General features: G+C 43.6%; 1 protein-coding gene and 1 long non-coding RNA gene across 2 annotated transcripts in view; one reads left to right on the forward strand and one right to left on the reverse strand.

The window, feature by feature from the left end:
* Positions 1–886: 886 nt before the first annotated feature.
* MTMR7 (myotubularin related protein 7) overlaps positions 887–18,420 on the reverse strand; it is an 85,437-nt gene continuing 67,903 nt past the window's right edge. Inside the window, exons 8-14 of the mRNA XM_006198026.3 lie at positions 13,213–13,322; positions 11,706–11,831; positions 9,850–9,899; positions 7,589–7,789; positions 5,734–5,874; positions 3,785–3,911; positions 887–1,499 (exon numbers count right to left, since the gene is read on the reverse strand). Of these exons, the coding sequence (XP_006198088.2) occupies positions 1,134–1,499; positions 3,785–3,911; positions 5,734–5,874; positions 7,589–7,789; positions 9,850–9,899; positions 11,706–11,831; positions 13,213–13,322 (1,121 nt within the window). The 3' untranslated portion in view covers positions 887–1,133. The remainder of the gene's footprint in view (positions 1,500–3,784; positions 3,912–5,733; positions 5,875–7,588; positions 7,790–9,849; positions 9,900–11,705; positions 11,832–13,212; positions 13,323–18,420) is intronic.
* On the forward strand, positions 3,869–7,581 carry LOC107034706 (uncharacterized). The gene is made up of 3 exons (XR_012064490.1): positions 3,869–4,499; positions 6,243–6,377; positions 7,331–7,581. It is a non-coding gene; the product is annotated as an uncharacterized lncRNA (long non-coding RNA).

Genomic DNA, 18,420 nt, shown 5'->3' on the forward strand with positions numbered 1-18,420 from the left:
CTCCCGCTCCGGGAGCCTGAGGTGGGCAGGCCTGCGCCCTGCCGAGCTCCCCAGCTGGACCGCACCCCTGTCCTGACTCTGCAGGTGAGCAGGGCTGCTGGCTGGGACTGCTGCCTCGGCTCTGCAGGTGAAGTGTGATTAAACCATATTAACCAGTTACATAATTTCTAAAGTGACAAAACCTATTCTGCTGGTTAAAGATATATGACAGCCAAGTTCTCTAGTTCTTAACTGAGACTTTCCCTTATTGAAATAGTTCCCTGTAACTTCACACTGTTGTACTGCAGGGATCAGACTGGTGGTTGACCCACTGTCTGTTAATTCAGTCTCTGGAATAGTAATAAAAGGTTAGGATGTTACTTTAAAAGCTAATATGATCTGAATTCATAGTTAAGAACCAGAGAGTAAATGTTGTTTCTACTTTATTAGGCATTAGACTGGTGTTAGAGAAAAGTAAGTTATAAGTTTTAGCATTTTTTAAATAAGGAGAATTATGAAATTCCAGAAAAAGGCAACAAAACTACTATGACAATTCAAAATATATTATCTAAGGAAAAGCTGAAGTGATCATTAAACCTGAAAGATAAGCTTAAGCAGTTACAAAGCTCACCAATTACAGAAATCTACCTGTTAACCAAAATGTGCTCTGTCATTAGAAATACTGATAACAGATTCAGGAAAGAAGGTAACATCAAATATTTTAGGAAACAATATGCATCTAGAAGTGAAGTAAGAGGTAAGACTAAAGATGATGATAAGTGTGAAGGAACGAGGTCTGGGCACTTTCTGAGCAGACACATGCCGTGCAAGGAAGATTGGAATTGGTAACCTCCAGTGACAGTAGAGGTCACTGCTCTGTAGTGAATAAAACTTCCACAGTCTAGAATGCTTTTCAAAATGGGCAATAATTTTCCTTATATTTATTTGATAAAAGAAATGGCTACTTCCTGTTCTTCAACACCTAGAGAAACTTAAGAGTTGGACTTTTTTCCCTTTTCATTGCTACATTTTATAATTCTCGATGACCTGTACCATTTCTTGGGTTATGTTTTATCTTAAATTGCACTGTTCCCTTATTTTTGGAAAGTGTCTCGTGTGTGTCCTTTGTTTTGGAACTCCCCGGGAAGTTCTCTTCAGGCAGTGAGGAAGACGGCCTCGTCAGAATCTCGGTCCTTGCCGCTGTCCTCGCTCGGGGCACGCTCCCCGCCACTCGGAGAGCGGCAGCTCAAATCCTCCACCCCAGACTCTTGGTCACTGTTGGCTGACAGATCAGGGTCTGAGCTTTTCAAGTTGTCTTGGGTTAGAATCAGAGCAGAATCTTCATCGCCTTGTGAAGGGCTCCTGGACGGAAATGATTTCACGTTTCCACTGTAGTCCTGGGGCGTGTTGGCTGTGCTGTTGTCTGAGGTAGAAAACCCTGAGTGTTTGCTGGGTTCACATTGCTTATTACTCTTCACTTCAGTGCGATTTAACTGGACTTTCTGAATTTTTTCCAGCCTCTAAAAAAGAAATAATAATTTCAGGGAAAAAACGTAACTAATACATATACATGCCTTTAGTATTCGTTACCTTCCAGGTGAGTATAACATGGGATTCAGATGGAGTTGGGTTGAAAGCTAGACTTTATGACCTCAGACAAAATAATTAGTTTCTTTGAGGCTTGCTTTCTTCATCTCTGATGTAAGGATAGCACTACCTTGGCAGAGGTTTCCTACAAAATGCAAAACCCACAGCATGAGTAAAGCACCTGGCGGTGAGTGGTCATCCTTTCTGTGCCTGTGTGATTTTACAGTGATTTTCATCCTATGAACTCAAAGTACGTTTTTTAAAAATCAGAATGAGGTGTTACCTGATTTTTTAAATTAAGATATAAGTAATTCACCCTCTTAAAGTATATAGTTCAGTGGTTTTTAGTATATTCACAAGGTTATGCAACCATTCACGAATCTAGTTCCAAAATCCCATATCCCTCAGTGGTCACTCTCTGTTCTCTACTCCCCACTGTTCCTGACAACCACCAATCTACTTACTATCTCTGGGGATCTGCCTCTCTTGCACATGTCCTATAATGGAGTCATAGGATATATGACTTCTTGTGTCTGGCTTCAGTCACTTATGTTCTCAAGGTCCATCCACACCGTAGCATTATCAGTACTTCATTCTTTTTTATGGCTGAATGATATTCCATTGTATCAATATCCCATATTTTGTTTACCCATTGGGTTGTTCAGAATACATTCTATCAGATTTCATCCTTTAGTGTCAGCAAGAGAGGTGTTATGAGATCAACTATTACATATGTATTCATTCAAAAAGCATTCAAATACGTTACCATGTACAAAAACACTATGCTGAGCAATATGAGGAAAAGAGAGGAATAGAGATCCAGCCATAAGGAACTCCGAATACAGAGGCAGAGTTGACGTAATGTAGGAATTTGGAAGTGGGAAAAGTTATTTAAGAGGTTGGGGTGGAGCATTTTGACAGGACTGTGAAGGAATTAAACTTGGATGTGCTGGTGATAGAGTGTTTCTGGCAGGAGGGACAGAAAAGAAACACACAAAGGCAGGAAGATGTCCATTGTGTCCAAGAAGCAGAGAGTTAAATTTGAGCAAGGGGCATAGTGGAGGCAAGTTGAAAAGGTAGAATTGACTGGCTCGTGGGAAAAAATCTCAAATGCCAGACTTACCAGGCTTAAAATTTTATTCCTTACTCCACAATATTTATATTCCTTATTTCTAAGAATACTGTGGGGGAACCAGAGGAGTTATCCTCACCAAGTGCCTTGAAGTGACCATCTCTGTTGTTGGGGCCCTGAACTAGAGCACCGTTTCCCTCTGGCCATCATTTTCAGGGGTGACCTGCAGGTAACTATCCACTTGGATAATGGAATAGACTTTGTTGGAACCCAACCTGTAATATTTTGCCAGCTTTCATTCAGACACATACCAATCTGAAAGTAGGAAACTGGAAGTTCTCTTCTAGGAATATGACTGCTGTATGAGCCATAACGAAGAACTTACTGACAACATCCCACCCTCCTTCCTAATACTTTTTTTCTGTACATTATCGCAGTAGGAGGAGGGTGGGGAAGGCTTTTCGTCTTATTTAAACTATTTAGCCTCGATTCAGAATTTAGGTCTACACAACAGGAACTAATTGCCAGTTCTTGAGCAAGTGAATGACAGTATTACAGGGTTCACTCGAAGCAGAATAAAGCAAAGAATCCAGGTGGGTTTGGTGGTCAGCTAAGTGAGCAGTGTCACTGTAAACACAGTCATCATATACTTACCAGGTTTCCCCTAATTCTATAACTTCCCTGGCCACTTGTGCTGGGAAGTTAGAAAATCCAAAAAAGAAGATAAATAGAGTAATATATATCATTATATAACTACTCTTAAAAGTGAAGAAACAGATTTTTTTACTACAAGTACATATATCTGATTCTGTTCTTTCACTTTAAATCCCATCTTTTTCATGTATGCGCCAGAAAGAATTCATTTCAGTACCCTCAAATAATAGTGTAAAAAAAAAAAGTGACTTATGCTAGGAACAGCCCACTAACTCAGCAAGCCATGGAAGTGAGCCAAGCCCGATGTCTGAAATGTATCAAGTGCCTCTTCAGTGATCTGGGTGCTCACCTGGTGGGGCTGCGTTTCACATTGTCCACTGGCTAAAAGTAGGAAACGGTTGTGTTGCTACATTTCACACACCTCAAGTCGTGAGAGTCTTTCACAGCAGTGATCATCAAGAAATAAGATTAACAAGAGCAAGTGTGTCTTACTTCTCCTAGGGCTGCGAGCTCCTCCTCCAGCTGCTGGCTCTCCTCCTTCACGGCCATGAGGTAATCTGTGACTGACTGTCGGGGCTGCAGGCCCTTTTCAAAGCGGTTGTACATTCCACTCCAAAACCTGGGAGGGACGGCAGAGCGACACGATACACCACCTCACACTGTGTACTTTCACGTTCTCCAGTCTCCCCAGGTGTCTGTCAAACCACAGTCCTAATAATAACCAAGTACAAAGTACAGGCTCAAAAGGAAAAACTCACTTAAAGTAATAATTCCATGTTGATGTTTTAATTTTCTTGAATCAGTAAACTTCTTTCAGGGAGAATAAATTCATGAAGAGTCTACTTGTATAGATAGTACTGAATTAGAAGGCACATAATGTATTTTTCTAAAGTAGATTGAAGTAGCACATTACCCCTTTTTTTTTTTTGGCTTAAGAAATGACTCTTAGTTGTGAAGTAAACTTGGAAAATTCATGTTTGTATTAACATTCAGGATCTTTCAGCTGCAAAAGAAGTCTTTTGAATTTGAGGTTTTTAGCTTGTTTTATCACAACCACCAAAAATTTACATTTGCAATAAATCCTCCTCCCTTTTTTATCCTATGCAATAAGGCATTCCGGGATGCAGACACGAATACAGGTTCACCTTGTTCTGCTGCGCTTTGCTTCACTGCACTTCACAGATACTGCGGATTTTACAAACTGAAGGTTTGTGGCAACCCCGTGTCAAGCGAGTCTGTCAGCACAATTTTTCTTTTTTTAGTGGAGGTGCTGGGGATTGAACCTAGGATCTCAGCACAGTTTGTTTTTCTAATAGTCTTTGCTTACCCTTGTGTCTCTGTGTCACTTGGTAATTCTCACGAAATTTAAGCTTGTCCATTAATAGTTAACGGTGATCTGTGATCTTTGATGTTAATACTACTATTCACTGAAGGCTAAGATAATAACATTCTTTAGCAACAAAGTGTTTTTAAATTAAGGTATGTACATTGTTTTTTAGACATAATGCTATTGCACACTTAACAGACGCCAGTGTAGTTTAAACATAACGTACATATTACCACAGGTATGTCTGCAGATCCACTCTTTACTCAGAAAGGTACTTGGAGGGCAGGGACTTGGTGTCACTGTTTTATCCACAATGCAATGCATCTGTTGACTGGTAACAACGCAACTGCAACAGATCTGACTGCCGTGTACCTCAACAGCTCGCAAAGCTGCTGTTTTTACACAAACCATGGAGGAATTTTTTAGTGTGACAGAATTAATATTCTTCTGTAAAATTAAGAACTAATCAAGAATAAAAGCTGCAGAGAAGAAAAGCTTCTCAACGAGAGCTGTGTTGAAGGAATGTGGTTTCTCAGTTGTTTCTGTGTTTGGTCTTTTTGCTGACCTGAGTCATCCCTATGTATCATACAGGACGAGGGCAGAAGCCAAAGGATGAAACACAGCCTGTGTACCTAGACAGTCTGCAGGGTGCCGCCTGCTCTCCTATCCCAGTATACACGGTCTTAACCTAATTTATTTCCACAGGGAAATACTTCCATTAGACCTTGATTAAGCAGCAAAAGAAAATAAGCTATGTAGTGGTACTACTTACACTTGTGCTCCCACATTTAACCTCTAAGGTATTTGGTTTATTCAGTCATTCCTTCCTTCTTTCCTTGCTCACCCCCTCCCTCACTTTTAAATAAACTGGAACTTACATTTTTAAGATATCATTACTATTAAAACATCAACTTCTAAGAAAATTTCCTTATTTAGGAGGAAAGGAGAGGGAGAGGAGACACTGGCAAAAATAGCAGTTCAGCCCCCTTTGGTGTGTTTCTGTCCAAAACAGCCTTGAAGCTCAGTGTATCACACGCTTCAGGCTCCAAGTAGTAAACAGTGCAAGAACCTAAGTTCACAGCCATACTGAACGAGGGCCCAGAGGGCTACGTACTTGTGCGTGAAGCTGCACGGCGCCGTGGGGAGGCGAAGGGCTCCGCGGGTCTGGCTGTGGTCAGCTCTGAACAGAGGATTCAGGTAGTCAGCACGGTTCTTCCACAGGTGAGCCCAGGAAGAGTGTGTTCTTTCCTGGATTCTGTTATAAAGAAAAGAAGGCTGCAGATGACTTTATCTTGGTTCTTATAAATAGTAGGCTTGTAATGTTAAAGCTAGAAAGGGCAGTAACTGCTACCTGAACATCAGGGGTCCCCGTTGTCCAGCAGGGAGACTTCCACTCTGTCTCCGAGCTACAGCAGCGGACACTACCCATCTCAGCTCCTGCTCTCGGCCCTGGCCTCAGCAAGATGGTTAAGCCTCTGATTATCAAAACCACATAAAATTTTTTGGAATTTCCCCCAGTTAGTCACTGAACTCTTATTATTTGCTAAGTACTATTTAAATGCTTCATATACTTTCTCTCATTTACTCCTCACTGAATTCCTATGACATTTGTCTGTTTTATAGATGAGGAAACATCTGGGCGAGGTTACGCAGTTTCCCAAAGTCACAACACTAGGGAGAGGAATGGCCAGGATTCAGAACCAAGCATGAAACGGGCTGATCTATCACAACAAATCCCAAAGCTCTGTAGGAAAACAGGTGAGATTAAAGGGTGTGCTCTGCTAGTTTTATATCATTACTGTTTATCAGGAATCACACTTGTAGTTCCTTGGCAAAAGCTTAGACTAGTATCTACCAGAAAAGCATTCTCTTTCCATTCAGATAGTATAAAACTAATGGAATCTATGCTATTTGAACTCATCATTTCCACAATTAAATCTGATAGTTATTATATAAACCACAATTGAAATCATTTAATTTTATGAAAATTTTAAAAATGTTCATTTGTGGTTCAAAAATCACTGTACTGTTAAGTTTTTGACTTTTTTATAAAAAGTCCACATTTCATTACATTTTCCCTCTCGATAAAAGCACTAGTTTTCATCCGAATAAGAGTGACCTGAGTTTCTAACTTAGTTTCCCAGTTACACAGCAGTGCCCCCTTATCCACGGGGTATATGTTCTGAGACCCCCAGTGGATGCCTGAAACCGGATAGTACTGAGTCCAGTGTGTACTGTTTTTCCCGTATATCCATACCTCTGATGAAGTTTCACCTATAATTAGGCACAATTAAGAGAATATCCTAATTGCCAGCATCACTATTCTTGCACCCTGGGGCCATTACTGAGTGAAGTCGGGGTGACGTGAACACAGCACTGTGACACCTCACAGTCAGGTAACAGAGATGGCTTCCAAGTGGTTAACAGGCAGGATGTGCTGGACAGGGGGTTCACATCCCAGGCAGGATGGCAAGGGACACTCCAACTCCATCATGCTACTCAGAATGGCCTGCAATTTAAAACTTACTGTTTACTTCTGTAATTTTCCATTTAATATTTTCGGGCCACAGCTGACCTCAGATAACTGACATCAGGGAAAGCAAATCCGTGGATAAGGGGGGAACTACTGTGTTTGCAGTTCTTACTATGAGTGTATCCACCAAAGATGTCTTCTTCCTTTTAAATGCAAAAATCGCTTTCTCTGACTCCAGGAAGCTTCCTTTCCATATCAGTGTGTCAAGTCTACCTACCTGTCCGTGAACATGAGACAGAAAATGGACAACATGAACTTGTACCTACCTTTGTCAGGTGATGACATTAAACCATTTATGAAGTGTTGTCAGGAAAAAGCAAATAACTTCATTATGCCAGTGTAGATGTGTGGCTAAAAGTCTTCACGATTACGAAAAGCCATCTGAAACTCTCAGTCACGAAATCTTTACATAAAAATTAAACACTGAAACACTTACTTGAGTTCTTGCCTCTCCTTTTGGCTGTTACATAGGAAGTTTCCAAACTGGCAGGAATAGATATGATGTTGAATGTGAATCAGAAACCTCTCATTGAACTCGAAGGCACAGGGAAATTGTTCCATTAGCTGCCAGACGCACTCAATGAACTGGTCAATAACTGGAGAGATTTCTTTTGGGTCCCCGTCTAGATTGCCGTACCTGTGAAAAAATGTATTAGAGACTTTATGGCAAGTTTTTTTTTTTAAATTAGAAAGCTATAAATACAAAAAAAATCATAAAAGCAACCCTTGTTCCTAAGTAGAGCTTATCTTATAAACCTGGAATGCACAAGTAGAAAAATAACTTTTTAAATTCCAATTTCAAGAGAAACTGTAGTGAAAGTCTGGGCAGAGAAGGGACATATTCATGCTATAATTACAGAAGAGAGTGTTAGTGCTGAAGATAAAATTCAAGGAGTCTTTCCATGGGGAAAAAAGAGCATCCTTTCATTCAAGTTTCAAAAGTACATCAGAACTTATGAAACAAGTCTTCCACTTAATTAGTGACCAGTGGGAGAGTGGGAAGAAATACCTGGGCAACTTTAGTGGTTTTCACTTTTGCATTGTTCTGTTGGGAAGAAAGACAACCTGGGAAAACTGTGGTCCCGCGAGTTTCTGGGGTACTTCCACTTCTAGTGCAGTTACTTCCACATGACCACGGATTCCTGTATATCTTTATACCTCCCTCAGCTTTGTTTTCCAAAAGTACATCAGAATCTCCTCCCTCACAGTTGTATCGATTTTTAAATAAAGACTGCCTGGTCCCTTACACTATTAGGTGAATTTTAGAAAGACTCCAAAAGGGTGACTGGGGTGCTAGCAGTTACAGAACAACCATATAGAACCTCACCTTCTCAGCAGTGGATAATCAGCTTGAGGAAGAGAAGTGAGTGAGGATCAGTTCGGGAGTCTTCCAAGGGTGGAAACATCAGAAACTGTCTGGAAACCTCTCAGCGGGTTTAGTCCCACTCACCTTTAGTAGCTTTAAAAAGGGTTGTCTAATTAATATATTCCTGCCTCACAAAACACATACTTATCAGCCATGTCTGTATTCTTCCTGTCCGCACATCTACCTCAGGGACCCTGACTGCCCCGCAGTCAGTGGAACCCCCAAAACTGAAAATAGCAATGTGATTTTAACGTTACTTAATTGCTTTGGGGCTTTAAGTTTCTCATTTGTAAAATCGAATCATTGTGCTTTTGTGGAAAAATCATTAACTATAAAAACAGAACTCCAGAAAACCACACAATAAATGCTCAATTAATGCTAAATGCAAAAGCTACAAAAATAAATACGGCAGCTTCATAAATTTAGAGCTTCCTTTAGGAAAATATTCAATCAATCAAAAATGTCTATCAGAATATCTAATTATTGTCAGCATGATGCCTAAATTTAAATTTTAGCACCAGAAGACTAGACCATACCAGCTACACGTAACATTCTGAGATGAGACACGAGAACACCAGTCAGGCATTAAGCCAGTAACGCCAACACTGACCAGACGGGGCCAGGAGCTTCTGTTTATTTGAAGCCCAGTAGATGGGCTAGTAGGCAAGGAGCGACGCTCCTTTATGTACATGGTTTTAAAAGCCTTGCTGTAACCGTATGGAGCAGGGAGGGTCTCCCCTTTTCACAGATGGGAGACCAGCGCTCAGAAAGGACAGACGCCCAGGGCCACACAGTAAATGCCACAGCCTGAATTTGGAGCTGGATCTGTTGGGCTCACAACCTGGGCCACTGTCCCACATGAGCTCTCCAGAGACACCTGGGACAGAGCTCACCTGTGACACAAATGCCTTAGGACGAGCCCTGTCTAACTCCCACTGTGGAAGATCAACAAGAAACCGTTCCACAGGCATTTCACAACCACAACCGGCAGCCTGAATGTTTGCACTCCAAACCTGGAATAATTTAGTAAGTCAAATGTGTGTGGGAGGCAGGGAGAGCCCACTTTCTAGGCCAATTAGTGAACAAGCTTCTCTGTCTCTTCTGGAATAATTTAACATTAATTAGTTCTGCTCAATAAATGCCAAGAGTACTCAGAGTGAGAACTTTATCTGCGATACAATATATACAACAGCGTTTTAACTTTCTGAGTAAGATACACAAGGAAACTTTAAAAACAAGGCTATTTTCCCCCACTCAGTTGGGAACTACAGGAAACAGTTTTTTTTTAATCCTAAACTATTCACAGCAATTGATTTTAAGATATTTCTTACCTGTGATTAAACTTATGACCAAAGGAAATCCAGTCCTTTTCAATTAATACCTGCACAAGAAAGAATATAAATATTATGGAGAGAAGCAAACGAGGGAAGATAAGAGATCAGAACCAATAATGTTGAAGGATTCAAGGGTGCTCAGAGCAGAGGTCATTATCCTCGGGTAACCTGCAAATGAGCGCTCATCGCCCCCCATCCCCGGAGAGATGCACGTCGGAAGGGCAGAGTGCAAGGTCTTCCGTAGGAAAAACACACAGGACTGGGTGCCTGGAAAGGTAACGCCCCCACCCACAGAGTGCTTTCTGTGCGGCCCTATTCATGCCGCTCGCGTGTGAGCTCATTTCACTGTGGGATGGGTGTCACTGTCACTCTTCATTTTACAGAGGGGGAAACTGAGAGGTTAAACACTCACCTACGCTACTAGCGAGTGGCTGGTGCCACCTCATCACCCCACTCCAGAAAACTGCACAGCCCCTCCCACCCAGCTCTTCCCCAGTATGCGATGCTGCCTGTCTGTTTAATATCAAATACCGACCTTTTAACAAGAAACAATTAGGAGTGTTTTCCAGTGATCTTTAGTTTAGAAGAATCCCAGAATGATGAGGGTTTGGAGCATATTTGAAGTTTTAGCCCTGCTTTGGAGGTAGGGGTAACATGAATTTATTCCCCTCAAATTGTCTGGATTAGAAAAAAAGATTTAACCAAATAATATAGGATAATACCATCAATATCATCAATGAGATTTTCCCTTAAAAAAATAAGGACTGGTTGAATTCTGGCCTTGACAACTCGTAAATTTAATGGGGAGGAATCAAAAAGAGCCAGCGGTGGTGAAGGACAGTGTGAGAAAGCCCTGGGAGTGTGCAACTCAGCCCCTCCGCCGTCCAGATGTAAGGGAATGACTCCAGCCCCCAACCTCAGTCCGAGGAGGGGAAGCTGCACCAGGACTGTCCCCAAGATCTCAGTGCTGGCACAGGTAACAGCGAGTTCTCGGACACTTAAGCCCACGAGCAGGAGCCTGTGTCTTCTCTCTTGTCCCCAGTGTCAGCTGTCCGTACTCAGACCTAGCAGTGGACACACCCCATCAGGCTCCTCTGACAGCATCTGTCCCCAGCATGGATGCGGGATCCACTGAAGCACTTTCTACCAAATCATGCTTCAAGAGGCAGGAACCAGTAACCTCCCAGCCACCAAGAAGTCCCTGCAGTCATTTTAAGAAGATGGTTCCGTCTTAGCCAAAGCTCACCTTCCAGGCAACCATACAAATATTCTGCAGTTGGAAGCAACATGTCAAGTTCTGATGCACACCTGAAAGGTGCAAAATCCAGGAGAGGATGCACTCATCATTTCAGCAAAGAGCAGCCAAACACTGAAATTTTCAATATTCTCAACCAGAGTCGCAAAGGACTACTTAAAATATAAAAGTAGTAAGTGAAAACATTTTTCCCTTTCAAGGACTTGCACAATATGCTTTGTCTCCAAATATTTTTTCTGAAAACAGTTTTCTGTTATACAGTCATGTTACCTCAAACTTGAAAATGTATTTCAAACTTGAAATCTATCTATACAAATGATGTTTAAAACTCTGTTTCATAAACTACTGAAGATATATTTTGTATTTGCCTCCAAATTCATCTTTAGTAGCACTGGTTTGAATTGGTTCCAAAATCCAAGAAATTCACCTCCTTATTCCAGCCTATTTCACCTTTTCCCCTTTAATTAATCTTACTGATCTACTAAGAGAAAAATAATGTTGACAAGGAGGGAAATAAGCTGCTAACAGTTGCCAAAAGAGAGGTCCATTTTGTCCAGGTGCTGCCGGCGAGGGACAGTGGCCCGATGGCTGCACTCACCATGAAGCCCTTCAAGGTCCTGTAGTGAGGGTCCAGCAGGAGGCTGGCCACCGAGCACACCTGAGCAGTCCTGTCCCAGCCATCGGAACAATGAACAAGTACACTTGCTCCTTCCTCTGAAACTGCCTAAAAAACACAGGATTGGCAAAGAGTCACAAAGAACGGCTATAACCAGGATCAGCAGTAGGTTTGGTCTTATAGTCATGGAAAGACTCAAAAAAAGATTTACAGGCAAAAAATCCATACCAAAGCCTCTTCATTCATTTACTGATGTTAACAGCCCCATCGAGTCAAGGCAGAGCCAAGGCCTGGTTTGGTGCTGGTAACTGAAGTCCTCCCTTAGGTCCAGAAGCCTCCACCCGGGCCCTCACAGGCTGCCACACCGCGGGCGAGCATGCCTCCCGTGCCACCGGGTCCCTGCCACCTTCCACCACCCCCCCGCCCTCCCCTCCAGGCTTCCCCCTGAAGCCTTTCCAAGACTGAAATTCTGGAGCTGCTGCTGGCCTCCCTCATCTTCAAAAAGGAAAAGCTACAAAAATGATAAATTGAAAAACTATGAGGTTAGAGACAAAAGGGTAATAAGATCCAAGTAATGGATGGGGAGGGGTGGGGAGGAAACAGATAAAATGACAGCAGCAGGTCTCCACGAGAAAAGCTGCTCACAGGCCGCCGCACACGGGCACGCGAGTTTCACTGAGTCTCTTGGCAGGAAACGTAGCCTGGAAAACATGGTGGAGACTCTGTCATGGCATTTATCACTACCTGAAATTCTGTTTTATTCATTGGTTCATTTTCTGTCTCCTGCACCAGAACGTAAGCTTCGTGAGGGAAGAGACCTGCTCTGGCTTATTCAGCGTCGCATACTCAGCACCTAAAAAAGTGCCCGGCGATGAATAAATATTTGGCGAATAAATTAACTATCTAATAAAGGGGAGCATACCACGTCATCAGAAAAGACATGGTCATCTTTAGATATACATCTGAGGGGAATTGAACAAAAAAAAAAAACTGAGCAACAAAATAGACAGAGCTTTCCCAAACAGCTGATGTGCAAGCTGCAGCAAAATCCCCTGGCAGCCTGGACTCTGCTGGCCAGCTTCAGGAGTAGGGCTTCTGCTAATGCCATCACTGAAAACTGATGCTGACTGACACGGAAGTCTCAGGCCTCGATCACTGCAGTGACTCACATCTGGATATATTCTCCTCCAGAAAATTCTTTCCTCCACCCAGGACCAAGCCTAACCTAACTGAAATGAGAATAGTCTGAAAGTAACTTACCACTTGATCGCTTGATAATCTTCTATCAACTGAGCACTGTCCTCTCTTTCACAAAGTCCCATGGTCAGAGGGCAAACCTCGGGGAGGTCTGCAAAGCCAGCTTCCCACTCAGTACAGCACAGTGTGGCCCAGGGGAGCTCGTGAGGAGGGGACAGGATCTCCACTCCAAAGCCAGAGTGCACCGGCCGGTCTGCCCCAACGCCTCTGTCTGTCCTCTGCAGTCGCTTACCTTTGCAATGAAGATCCCTGCATCCAGGATGGCCTTAATGTGCCTCAGCCAGCCAGAGTTCTCCAGTCCCCACAGAAAATCACTCATGGAGGGAGATTTAAGTTCACACACTGCAAGATAAATTGTGTTACAGAAGCAAAATAGAGGCAGTCTCTCATTTCACATGCGATCGTATTTGCAGGTAGTCTGTTAATGGCTCCTTCATTATAGTGTTTTCTGGAAGACTTGAGTCAAGATAAATGCCCAAGCTTACTGAACCTGGTTCTGCTGGACCACTTCCAAGTAAGGCTTTTCTACTCTGGGCACGGGGGGTGCTGCTTCTGCTTGGAAGTGTTACGTCTGTAGAGTTTAAATTCTAATATTTGTGAAAATTATTGAATGTTGTCATAGTAAAAATAAGACAAGATGTATTTATTCTTCCAGCAAAGATGTTCCAAACGGGCCACCAAGGAGCACTTGAGTAAGACTGCTACGGGGGGAAAGGCTCATGTAACAACTCCAGCACTTGCCCAGTTATAACCCCACCGTCCAGCCACTTCAGCTGAGGACTCCTGTCCAAACACCAAACAGAGAGGGCTGTCTGTCCTAAAGTCTTACACAGAAATGATCCAACAACCCTACCCAACAGAGTAAAGTATGTGGACTTTAATCAACAGAGTAAAGTGTGTGAATATGAGGTCCTGCACTTCTGAATCCCATCTTGAGTATCAAGTCCAGGCTTTTCCCTGTGATTGCAAATGAAGATGAGCTAGGATTCCCATGACACCTGAAGGTCACAAAACTAAGGGAGGTGTGTAAACACTCCTATATTATTATCATGAGCAACTTCATCCCAAGAGCTTATCTTTTAGTTAACGTGAAGCACGCAAAAGCTCTGGAGCTCAGCGTTCTGACCATGTATCACAAATATCACATTCCGAAGTTTACACAGTTTATACCTATAAAGCCCTCTTGAGGAATCCTATAAATCAATCAATGACAATTAAATAATGTTCTGGAGATCTTGTTTGTTGAAGTGTATTTTCTAGTGCTCTGTGAGATGCACGCAGGGAATATGGAGGCCTGTCTCCTCCTCCCAGCTCTGTCAGCAATTAACAGTATCATCTTGCTCAAGTCATTTAACCTCTTTGGGCTTTGATTTCTTCATGCTTAAAATAGGGAAGGTGTACTAAATTATATCTAAGTGCCATTCCAACTCCAAACTCCCCAATTCAACTCTGTTCAGTCTTTGAAAGCATCACGCATTTGCATAATAACCATTAATAAAGTTTATCAGATGCCCTTCCCTCCAATATGCCAGATAACAGAAGGTTCAACTTGTATTTCCTGCAACATAAGAGCCACACGAAAAAAGTACGAGTAAATTCTGAGTCACAGCCGTCAGCAGTGATGAAGGAAATAACACCAAAATCCCCAGGAAAAGCCATTTCTTAAGAAAACCATAGTATGAATATGTTTGGGCAAGATTCCAAACTCTCCTGGAGCTGGAAGCCCAGCTGGAGAACTGAGTTCTCTCTGGCATCGCCCTGGGTCAGGGCACTGTCCCTGTGTCTGAGGTCAAAGGGCTGCCCTCTCCCCACCAGCATCACCAGCAGGAAAGCACCCTCCCTGTCTGGTGCAGCACGTGCACAAAGCAGAGGAGGAGGGGGCCCAGTGACGTCGGCGCAGACCCCACTGCTCTGTTCCTCAGCCCCATGGCCCGGGCCCTCGGCGGCGGGCTGAGGGTTTCCAAGATTACGGTCTCTTTAGTCATTAAAATATGTTAAGTTTGAAATATTTAAACATATGAAAGGTGTTAAAATGTAACGGACACTCAGACTGGCCACAATTGCTTTAACTCTCTCTTAAAGAAAAAACAAAATGTTACAGATAAAAGTCTCATGTCCTCGCACTGATCAGATGTTCCCCTCTGAAGTCTGTTAACATTCCTGAGTAGGCTTTTGTCCCTCTACTACTTACACAGTAGCTGTGTGAGCTTGGACAGTTTACTTAGCCTCTCTGTGCCTCAGTTTCCTCAGCTGTAAAGTGTGGGAGAGCAACAGCCTCGGCAGCAAAGGGCCTTCACTGCTATTATTATCCTCAAATAACTTATATTGTTTTATGTGTGTTGAAAACTTACATACAAACATCATACTGTAGCCTTTGGCAACATGATTTTTTTCATTTAACATTTCATTTCTAGGCTGTAAATAGATTCATTCCCTTCATTTACCAGCTGATAATATTCCACTCTACCAGTATATTTCAGTTTACCATTTCCCTACTGCTGAGTTGTTTCCCTCTTTCTCAATATTTACCATCCCCGGGTGGGTAGGAAGTGGTATCTCACTGTGGTTTTTGATTCCCTTAAGACTAATCCCTGTTCTTTGCTGCAAGTCCAGTAATTCATTTCAGTAAAGATTTGCTGTATCTGCCTGGCATTTCCAGGTGCTTTTATCAGAGGGCATTTCATAGTAGCTTAATCTGCCGTCTTGGGGAAACGGGAAGGCCTCCGTGTTTCACTGAGACTTTAGTCTTACGTAGCTAACTGGCACATCTTAGTCATAATGACGATGTGCACACAGGCAGCACTGTGTCGTACTGTTTAAGGGCATAAGCTTCAGGGTCAGACAATCCAGCGTTCATTTCCCAGCTCTGTCCCCGCCCAACCGTGTAACCTGGGGCTAGTTCCTGAGCCCTCAATTTCTCAATTTCTCAAGTGTAAAATGGGGATAAAAACACCTTCCTCCAATAGCTGCTGAGGGATGAAATGAGATCATACATATAAATTATGCCAGCAGGTAACAGATTAAACAGTGGTAGCTATGGTACACATTTTCTTGTTCATCCAGCATGGTGTCCTGAGAGGTAGGAAGTACTACACTCATCCAGACTTGGGAAAGGTTTGGCTCAGAAAGGCTGAAACACAAAGTGACCAACGGCAGAAGGCGAGCACAAGCCTGCTCATAAACAAGTGTCCGGTTTTTGCCACCACACCGTGGCTACCATAGTGGTTTACCTAGAAGTAATGGCAGTAATAGGGAAACTTCAACAGTGATTCCAGGTGCCAGACACTCTCCTAAGTGCTTCATATATAATAGCTCTTTGATCCCCATAACAATTCTCCGAAGAAGATATTATTCTCATTTTATAAAAGTGGAACCCAATGCAAAGAGAGGTGAAGTAACTTGTCCGAGGTCACCCAGCTGACAAGGAGTGAGGCTGGGATTCAGCCTGGCTCCAGAGTTCACGCTCTTCAGCCATGTCTCTCCATCTCAGTTACGTTATTTCTCATAATTCAAACATGAACCAATCTAAATGCTCCTGGGCTCCCGCACACCATCAGCCTAAAGGCTTTGCATTTTATCCCTTAGAACTGCACGGCCCAATGGACCAGCTAGTAGTCACGGGTAGCTATTAGGGCCCTGAAATGTGGCAGGTCTGAACTGAGACAGGCTTGAGTGTAAAGTAGATTCCAAATTTTAAAGGCTTAGTATGGGGGGAGGGGGGATATAAAATATTTCACTAATGGCTGAAATGAAAATATTTTGGATGTATTGGGTTAAATACAATGTATTATTAAAATTAATTCGCCCATTTATTTCTACTTTAACGTGGCCACTAGAAAATTTAAAATTACAAATGTCCTCACTTGTGACTTCCACCACACTTCCATGGGACAGCAGTGACTGAGACTGCTCGAGGAAGATTAACCCGATCTGCAGTCTTCAAACGTTTTTGCACAAGTACCCCTCCAGTGACTTGTTCAAACCACGTACCCTCGCATGCATGGGGGAATAATGCACCATCATAGGGCTGAAGGTGTGTCTGCGTTTTCTAAGGTGGCTAAAGGGCAATGAGTGAGGGGAGGTGGGGAAAGACGGGCTCTCTCCTGGACCCAGGGGCAATCTAAGGCAGGCGGCGCAGTTTCAGGAAGGAGCACGGGTAGAAGTCGGTGTGTCAAGCAATCCAGCCAGGGCGCCCCTCAAGAAGCCTTCCCGGGAGCGCTGGGTACGCAGTGGAAGACGTGGAATCTGCTGCAGCTGAGAAACGGGCCCCTAGTGAGCAACGATCTGCGCCCGGGGAACTGTCCGCAGTACCGGCCGGGCCCTGCGCGTGGCAGGCGCAGCCCCCGCCGTCCCCGCGCAGCCCCCGCGCCTCCGCGCCCCGCCCCGGTGCCTGCTGTTCGCGCCCCCTGCCCCGGGCCGGGACCCAGAGTGTTCAACTTAATCCAAAAATACACACATTCCACCGCGCAGTCTCAGGATCCCTGAGCCCTTTAAATCGTCCACAGATAACGTTCACTTGCAGTCAGAGATTTTTTGTTTTTTCAAGGAACTGGCCAAACTTTCTGGTTGTTATGATAGGGCCCAGGGCTAGCTGGCATTCTCGTTCATTTCAAAAAGTCCAGGGAGCCTGAGGGATATCTTGGCATCAGAACTCCGAATCTCAGTCCAAGAACAAATGATCCCTTTCACCTTCTCTTCCCACCGGGCGTGGAAATGAGGGCAAGTTTAAAAATAAAGACACCAGGCTTCCCAGCTACCCTGGAGGTGGCCTGTGCCAACTGCAAAAGGGGAAGGGCGAGCTCACAGGACACGGCCCTAAAATGCACCGCGGGAGAGGGTGTCCTACTACCTGCTTCCCTGAGCTCACGCCCGGGGGGAGGAGCTGCTGCATCTCTGCCAGGTCAGCTCCTCTCCTTCCACGCTGAGCACAGCTCCCTGTTTATCAAGTCTATTTTCAGGAACATTAAGCCTGAATAAAACAGCCTCCCCAGGTCTCAGGCAGGGTAACTGCTGAGAGGGTGTTCCCCTCAACCCCCACCAGGTGCTGAGTGGCAGCTGTTAGGGGCAAACAGCCCTGCAGGTGATGAATACACAGGGACAGATGGGGGTACCCTCGAGACCCAAACAATTAGCGCCTGGAGTTTTAAACATAAAACTGGTGAGTTTGTTTGGATACACTCAGGATAAGGCAGAAATACCGATCTGTTCACTCTTGTCGCCAAAGCCAAACCAATATTTACAAACCATTTTGCTGAACAAAGTTCCTTTCAGCTGACATCGGAGGCGTTAAGCCACGGATTACAGAGAACCGTACTTACTAACCAGGAGTTTCATGCCTGGGTCTAGTGATAATTTGTTTTACATAACAGGGCAACTATATCCCACAAAGATTTATGAACAACATTTAAAAGAAAAGACAAATAATTATAGGACCTGAGAA

The sequence above is a fragment of the Vicugna pacos genome, chromosome 26 (genome assembly GCF_048564905.1).
Source record: "Vicugna pacos chromosome 26, VicPac4, whole genome shotgun sequence".
Taxonomy (NCBI): Eukaryota; Metazoa; Chordata; class Mammalia; order Artiodactyla; family Camelidae; genus Vicugna; species Vicugna pacos.